The sequence below is a fragment of the Haliotis cracherodii genome, unplaced genomic scaffold, assembly GCF_022045235.1.
Source record: "Haliotis cracherodii isolate W230 unplaced genomic scaffold, xgHalCrac1.p SCAF_11, whole genome shotgun sequence".
Taxonomy (NCBI): domain Eukaryota; kingdom Metazoa; phylum Mollusca; class Gastropoda; order Lepetellida; family Haliotidae; genus Haliotis; species Haliotis cracherodii.
The window spans coordinates 4,571,151-4,579,811 of record NW_027266266.1 but is presented as its reverse complement, the minus strand read 5'-3'; the positions used below and the strand labels follow the sequence as shown (position 1 = coordinate 4,579,811).

General features: G+C 42.6%; 1 protein-coding gene across 1 annotated transcript; it reads right to left on the bottom strand.

Moving 5' to 3' along the window:
- Nucleotides 1-1,089: 1,089 nt before the first annotated feature.
- On the bottom strand, nucleotides 1,090-8,370 carry LOC139455262 (sulfotransferase 1B1-like). The gene is made up of 6 exons (XM_071236816.1): nucleotides 8,357-8,370; nucleotides 6,621-6,799; nucleotides 5,769-6,092; nucleotides 3,172-3,275; nucleotides 1,808-1,994; nucleotides 1,090-1,199 (listed from the first exon to the last, which is right to left on the bottom strand). Exons 1-6 carry the CDS (start codon nucleotides 8,368-8,370, stop codon nucleotides 1,090-1,092), a joined length of 918 nt encoding a protein of 305 aa, XP_071092917.1.
- Between the last annotated feature and the right edge of the window lie 291 nt (nucleotides 8,371-8,661).

Sequence of the window (8,661 nt, the reverse complement as noted above, 5' to 3'; positions counted from 1 at the left end):
CAGCTATATGACAGCGGTCTGTAAATAATCGAGTTTGGACCAGACGATGACATGCATCAACCAAGTCAGCGAGCCTGACCACCCGATCCCGTTAGTCGCCTCTTACGACAAGCATAGTGTAATATTGCGTTAAAGCGTTTGGTTTATTACATTAGTAGCAGATGAGGTTCAAACTTCAAAGGGAGTCACGAGTGGCCCAGTGGAGGTTGTAGGAGTTGCGTCCTTTAGGCGTGGCAGTACTTACGATCGCCCTAAATGTTTCTGGGTTTGTCCTTACTCTGCTTGTGTGTTTCGCTGGTGTGGTTAACTTCTAAGACTGGCATCAGTTCATGCTTTCCTCCACCATCAAGCTTCCACAGTGTCATATAACTGAAAAAGCTTTTAAAGCGGCGTACAACCAAACTCACTCACACAGTAACCATATCACCCTGCAAGAAAAGACGCGTAAAACAATAAATAATCTTTTTTATTTCTCGCCTACATATGATCAACAATAACAATATAAGGAATAGGCAATTCTGAATACACTCAGTATAATACTACATAGTTCAGTCGTGGTCTGTCTTGGGATATTGGTCGCCCATTCGCCACAGGCGCCGCATTTCGCTGTGCAGAGTTTAGTAGTAACAGAATCGTGGGTTCGAATCCCAGATTTGTTGTGATTATGTTCCCTGCTTTGTGGGTACTATGCCTATACCCGAGAGTTTCAACAAACTGGTGCGTCATTTGAGCTTTTCTCAATAATTTGACACTCAGTGATACAACTTAAATACTTTTCATTACGGCGTAAAACACAATTCACTCACACATACACATCAATTTCATAATAGGATATGTTGTTTCCGCCACGCTTCGTTTTCTTTGTCAGTAATACAAATCTCATCAGTTATAACTGTTGATTGACATGGACACACACCATGGAGATTAGTATCCATAGATATGTTCTTCATTAATACTGATATTTGGATTTAGTTTCCTCGATAACATATACACATGAACAAGGGACATAGTTCTATTACATACAACTTATTACAATGGATGAAAGACATATTGCCGACCGTTTTGGTCACAACTTTAAAAATCGGTTAGCTATTCATACGTGAATGCAATGCCTGTTGCCTTAAACGTTCGGTCTATGACGTCATCAAATCTTTCGTTTTGAGCAACTGTTATCCAGTTCTTCCAATCCCCGACTTCACCTGAAACAACAGCACATGGCTGTAAGTCCGTAAGTCCTTAGGACAGTAGTTCATGAGTAAATTATGAAGTACGTAATACAAGATGGAGTCAATTAAGTAAGTAATACATGAATAAGTCCCAAAGTTAGTAGTAAGTAAGTCCTAAAAGTATAAGTACATGATTACTTCCACAAGTAAGTTAAACCGTGAGTAAGTTCTTCAGTTAAGTTATGGATGAATAAGTCTTTAAGTACGCAATACCTGATACAATTCTTAAATAGTAAGACATCAGCAAGTGCGTCATACAAAGGTATATACGTGAATATGTCAAAATAGGCCACTAGTGAGATCGGATGGTCAGACTCGGTGACTTGGTTGAAGCATGTCATCGTATCCCAACTGCATAGATCAGAGTCATTACACAATTTGAGACATATTGTAGCATGTGTGTGTGTGTGTGTCCTCACCACAAGCAATATAATACTTGGGACCTACTCTAACCTGTGTGTGTCCTTACAACAATCAATAAAATACTTGGGACCTATTCTAACCCGCGTGTGTCCCCACAACAAGCAATATAATACTTGGGACCTACTCTAACTTGGGTCTTCATATGAATTACGGTTCACCTTTACGGAACATTCCTGTGTGGCCTTCCTTCCAGGTTTCGGACCGTTCAGCATAATCCTCCTTCACCTCCGCGTCTGCAACCTTCATCTTCTTAAAGCTGCATGCCTCTGCTATTTCCTGACAGAGTTCATCAGTGACTGACTGGCCGATGAAGTCGGCAACAGCTTTGATGTTTTTAACAGGATCCTAAAATAAAAACCACCAGCGTTATACCCTCCTGCCAAATGTCGTGGCTAGCCCCTACCGTTAAAATATGCGGTACCATGTCAGGTGAAATCTTCCACATTACAAACATGCAGAAATATAGAATCATTACTATGACGCAGCATCCTTCTTGGTCTATCCAAAAGCAGGTCCAGAAAGGGGCAGCAGAAGCAACCCCTCCCCACTCCCCCCTCCCCCACCCAAACCCCCAACACAACACACACACACACACACACACACACACACACACACACACACACACACACACACACACACACACACACACACACACACACACACACACACACAAAAAAACCAAAAAAAAAACCAACAACAAACAAACAAACAAAAAAAACACACACACAAACACACACACACACAAACACACACACACAAACACACACTGGAAACAAAATGTGATCCGGTGTATTGATCACTGGACTGACATTAGTTGAGTGCGGGCGCAACATATATTGTAATCATTTTAATTATTAAAATTACACTCAAACCTACACACGCACGCACGCACTTACATACTCACGCATACACACACACACACACACACACCTTCACACTCACACATACACACACTCACACACACACACACACACACACACACACACACACACACACAAACACAAACACAAACACACACACACAAACACACACTGGAAACAAAATGTGATCCGGTGTATTGAAACTTATTCAAATAGCTCAATTGATGATACGTCTTGCAAAGATTACATTATTTCAAAAACCCAAACGTTTCCTCTTTTCCACAAACCTCTATCCGCCCTCCATCTAAACCGTCTGGCAAAGGAAAGTAAACGAGGATGTGGCTACACTTAAACAATATATGGCAATTTGATGATAATGTATTTCATACGGGTATTATAGGCCACTTCATATACTTCAAATCAATGGTTATCTCACTACTGACTTACGTGACGTCTCAAGGAACATGGGGTGAGTGAGTGAGTTTTTAAGTGTATACCTTATTCTGACCGGTAGTCTATATAGATGTATCAAGCTCAACCGTGTCAATAATTAAGATGGACTACATTTGTTTACAGACAAATCTTCTAACCCTGTAACAAGCAGACCATTACATCTTGTGGACACGGGTCATCTTGGTCTTAAACTACAAAGAAATACAAACCTCTTTCAAGTTTTCATAAAACAATGTTAAGAAAGGCAAGTCCGGGTTGTCCTGTTTCACTTGCTGCCAATCCTTCAGGTAGTCGACATAACCACCACCGGGAACTGAAATATTGGAAGTAACTGTAAACACCATAAACATATATTTATATGTAAGCATATGTCTACAGGAAGGCCAGCACCTACTGAAGTAGCGATAAAACAGAGCAATACAGAGCGTGCAAATCCCAACTCAGCATGTAAGAGAATATGAAAACAAATTTCAGGCTGCAGCACGTCAGCGAATATAAATCCACAACCAGGGAGCAGCACGTCGGAGCGTTTAAACCCACATCCAAGCAGCACGTCAGTACGTCAAATGAAGCACCGCAAGTCTGAGCGTTTAAACCCACATTCAGGGAGCAGCAGGTCAGAGAGTTTAAACCCACATTCAGGGAGCGAGGTTAGAGAGTTTAAACCCACATTCAGGTAGCAGCAGGTCAGAGAGTTTAAACCCACATTCAGGTAGCAGCAGGTCAGAGAGTTTAAACCCACATTCAGGGAGCAGCAGGTCAGAGAGTTTAAACCCACATTCAGGCAGCAACAGGTCAGAGAGTTTAAACCCACATTCAGGGAGCAGCAGGTCAGAGAGTTTAAACCCACATTCAGGGAGCAGCAGGTCAGAGAGTTTAAACCCACATTCAGGCAGCAACAGGTCAGAGAGTTTAAACCCACATTCAGGGAGCAGCAGGTCAGAGAGTTTAAACCCACATTCAGGGAGCAGCAGGTCAGAGAGTTTAAACCCACATTCAGGCAGCAACAGGTCAGAGAGTTTAAACCCACATTCAGGGAGCAGCAGGTCAGAGAGTTTAAACCCACATTCAGACAGCGCTGCAGGTCAGAGAGTTTAAACCCACATTCAGACAGCGCAGAATGTCAGAGCGTTTAAACCCACATTCAGACAGCGCAGCAGGTCAGAGAGTTGAAACCCACATTTAGGCACAGCGCATTCATACCCACATACTGACAGCGCACCATGTCAGACGATTTAAACCCACGTTTAAGCAGCGGCACGTCAAAGCGTTCACATGCATATTCAGGCTGCTCGTAAGGGCACCTTTAAATAGAATTGACATGAACACGTTATATCAACTATGATTTAATTACAGTAGAACCATTGCCATACAACTGAAAGAAAGGGGCATCAATGATACAGTTTCTCCAGTGGAGAAAAAATGAAAGTCGAAACGTAGAATCTGGATCTGATACAGCTGATTCAGTGTAGGTGGTCGTAATGGCGTTCCGTATTCATTATTTTCTTTACTGTTTTTTTCAAACCATTGGGTAGGTTTTCGAGATCATATCTGTGTACCTTATATGTCGTTGATCGACCTGGACAATAGCAACTAAAAACACCTTCTCTCAGAAAAATTGCACTTTGGCAATCCGCTACACCAGAACCCTATCTGTCAAATTATCCCGTACCTGCTTTTATTTCTCTTCTTTCCTCAAAAGATGATGTCAAATTAATACTGGCTATATATGTTAAAAATGCAATTTCCCAGGAGTACAAAACATAAGTACAAATATGTACAACTACTTATTTGTAACTCTCTTGTATATGGGCCGGAGGCCTTACATGCAATAAATATCTTTGATTTTGATACACTGCATTGATGCACCCATTGTGCACCCATTTTCCGAGGCTCGACTTAAGTTAGTCTGTCTCACAGACCTGAACCATGTTATTTTCTCTTCCATCCAGCACTTACTGTACTGCTATAGCCCTGAGTGACGCAAGTCTAGATTTTCCACAGGTTTTTTTCATTACTGAAATGTGTTGTGAACATGTGTGAGTGAGTGAGTTAATGCCGCTTTTAACATTATTCCACGGCGTGTCAGCTTAATGTGGGAGGAAAGCCCGAGGTGATGCCACTTCGGTGAAACCTACGAGCACGGGTATGGTGCTGACAAACCTAGAAACATAACTGGGTCGAACCGGGATTCGAACCCACAATCATAGGTTTCTGGCGTGCCCAAGGGACGCAACTCTGCACAGCGAATCGCGGCGCCTTAGACGACTGGGCCACCCGTGCCCCCTGTGAACATGGGGGTGCGCAGGACCGTGACACGACAATGAAAGTCTTGGCGTGAACAGTGTGGGTGAGTGAGGGAGTGAGTTGGGTTTTAACACCGCTTTGAACAGCATTCCAGTTATAACGTGTCACCTCAGTTTGGGAGGAAAGCCCAAAGAGATTCAAGTCTAACACTTTTGCCGTCTTGGTGAAACCCGCGAGCACGGGTATGGTTCTGACAAACGTTGAAACATAATCGGGTCAACCGGGACTCGAACCCACGATCATATATTTCTGGCGTACCCAAGGGACGCAACTCTGCACAGCGAATTGGCTTGTCTTGGCGACTGGACCACTGGGAACTATATTGGGCTTAATTGCTAAAGTAAACACAATATATCAGTTGTTGACTCTTTACAAATGATATGAACGAAGTTAGATTATTATAAGCAGATACATGTATTGTAAAACCCATATTAAACTATCAGCCTTTCTTTTTATCATGAGGCTTGATGTTACGTGATAGCATCTACGTATCACTTACCTTTTCCTTCTAGAAACAGATCCAGAAATTCTGAATACGTTCTGTCAAACGTTGTAAACTTTTTTGAACCCTTGACATGGTTATATAGAGATACGCTGACATCTTTGGGATTTCGCATGATGAAGATTGTTTTAATTCGCTTCTCCGCCATTTCCTCCGGCAGATGACGGAAATAAAGATGCGAATTTAGAACCCGCGGGGAGGGCAGCTTATCAGCCCGCTCGGACTTCGGCAGCTCCAACATGGCGAACCCCTTCGCCTTCTTGTTGTACTCAGAGTTACCGGCCCTGATCATATTGACGATTTCCCACAACCAATGGGTACCTGGAGAGATACGGATAAAGATAATACACAGCATTGTGTGAGTGAGTTGGGTTTAACGCCTCTTTGAAAGGTATTTCTGTGTCAGCCAGCATGATGTGGTGACACGTGGCCCTTTGAACTGAGGTCATAAATTGGGTGAGATGAAGCAACGTTGGTTGCGGAGAGTAGATGGATGAGTGACCATGTTCGTCAGGTTGACGGGAGAGATTATAGGTGGTTTAGGTGGTTTGCTCTATACTGAACCACTTGCTTAATGCGGATTCAACAACATTTACTCACACGCTAGAAATCACATTTTTCATTACGGGGGCGGTGAGGCAGCCTTGTGGTTAAAGCGTTGGCTCGTCACGCCAAAGACCCGGGTTCGATTCCCAAGATGGGCACAATGTGTGAAGCTCATTTTCCTGTGTCTCCCGCCGTGATATTACTGGAATATTGCTTAAAGCGGCGTACAACTGTACCCACTCACTCACCCAGTATTCATTCTGAAATCATTTATTGAGTAAATCTTCTATCTCGAGTTCTTACCACATTTGGGATATGCCGCTATCATGACGTCATCGTCCCTCAGCTCGAGCTTCTGAACTTTTCGGATCATTTCCTTATCATCCTCAGGGTTGGTGAGAACTGCCCGGAGGATGCCGTCATGTTTGTAGAAGGACCACCCGTGACCATTTTCATTCCGGTAGTCTAGAATCTCGGGAGTTCTATGAAGAATGAATTAGTGAGTGAGTTTGAACACTCTATGAGTTATATCACGGTTTTATTAAATAACGGACACTTACTTGCGGCGCCATGGACAACTGAGTGCCAGGGCTACCAACTCTAATAAGTTTGTGTTTCAAAACAGTGTAATGTGTGTCCATTATATAACACCAAGAATAATAAATAGACCTTTGAAATGACATCGCGTCAGCAACAAATGACTGTTCCCTTTAACACGTATCACGTACTTGCTTGAACTGACAGTGATACAGTGAAGATGACTGTAACTGTATTTTTCCATGCTTGTACTTTCACTCGACAACTTATCCACAACAGAACTTCTGATATACCGCGATATACTGACGATAGTGTCTACAATACGCAATCTGTGGATATTCCCAGTACGTCCACAGTCGCAAAAAATCCAATGGGGATCGGGTGGTCATACTTAGTCGATTGTCATTCGTCCCCCCTCGTCTTTTTCCGGAACATGCAAGAATACTCACCTCCCCGTCGATCAGTGTTCTGTGCAATATATATAATATACAATATGTATATATATTGAGAGGTTAAGGGGTAGGGGTCGCCAACTTTTATCGCAACTGTAAGGAGGTGGGAGGATTGATTAACAAATTACACAGTTCTTTTTTATTAAAGAAACTGTTATGCATTTGAACATTATTTATTGAATGGTCATTTATTATAGGGTAGGAGGTGGATGGAGTGTGGTTATTGATAAATGTTGCATGTACATTTGTATTGGGGGGAAGGGGCATGAGAAAATGTTACAAAAAATGGGAGAAGTCAGAATCTAATACATTCCTTTGACCATCCTCACCACACAAACACACCTCTATAATAAGTGACCAGTCCCTTATTTCAAGACTCGTGAAGATCCGGGGTAGAACAGGTCTTCAGCAACCCATGCTTGCCGTAAAAGGCGACTATGCTTGTCGTAAGAGGTGACAAATGGGATCGGGTGGTCAGGCTCGGTGACTTGGTTGACGCATGTCATCGTATCCTAATCGCGTGGATCCATTTTCATGATGTCAATCACTGGATTGTCTGGTCCAGACTCGATTATTTACAGACCGGCGTCATATAGCTGGAATATTGCTGAGTGCGGCGTTAACTAACAAACAATCAATGAATCAATTTCAAAATATATCGAGTTTTACGCAATACACACGATTATCCTTATGAACTCATATTGCCAGGAGAAGGTTGACCGATCACTCTGTTTTCCAGCGTCTTAAATTATTCAAAGAGTAGTTGTGGTGGTAATTCGACTGATGGCGTACTTGGCCATGAGGAGATCTATCAGCGCCCATAGTGAGCGAGTGTTAATGTAATGATTACCTCCGTTTGCCGATTAACACGTGCACCCAAATCCCGTACCTATATTGTATTTGACGGATTATACCGAGAGGAGCCGAATGCATGCTATCAGTATGTAGGGGCGTCGTCAACCGACCATCTCTTCAACATATTTATCCCGTGATTTTAACTGTTAAAATCACTGAATTAACGCTGAAACTTATTTGAGAACATATACTTACTGTTGACTTTCCATGTTAATCAGTACGCTCGAAAAATGACTACCTTGTTTACACAACTTCCTTCAGCGCGTGACTTTGCATATATCCTTGTTTTTTTCCCTAGCCCTGCGTTACTTCGCTATTACATAAGGCACGTGACTAGACAATGCAGATAACGGTATGCTTCCAGAGTAAACACGTATGCCAAAATCACTTCAGTCTACAACAGCGATAACAAAGTTAATAGTGCAGTGGGCACCTAATCTCCTGCCTGTTATCCCGGAGTTGACTGGCCCTACAACAGACACAAGAGTCAGAAGAGGATT

Bases quoted from the DNA above. Each gene is read 5' to 3' on its own strand.
- LOC139455262 (XM_071236816.1), bottom strand. The intron at 6,093-6,620 runs GTAAGAACTCGA...GTATCTCTCCAG, and splicing joins AGCGGCATATCCCAAATGTG to GTACCCATTGGTTGTGGGAA. The intron at 1,200-1,807 runs GTGAACCGTAAT...CTGTTGTTTCAG, and splicing joins CACAGGAATGTTCCGTAAAG to GTGAAGTCGGGGATTGGAAG.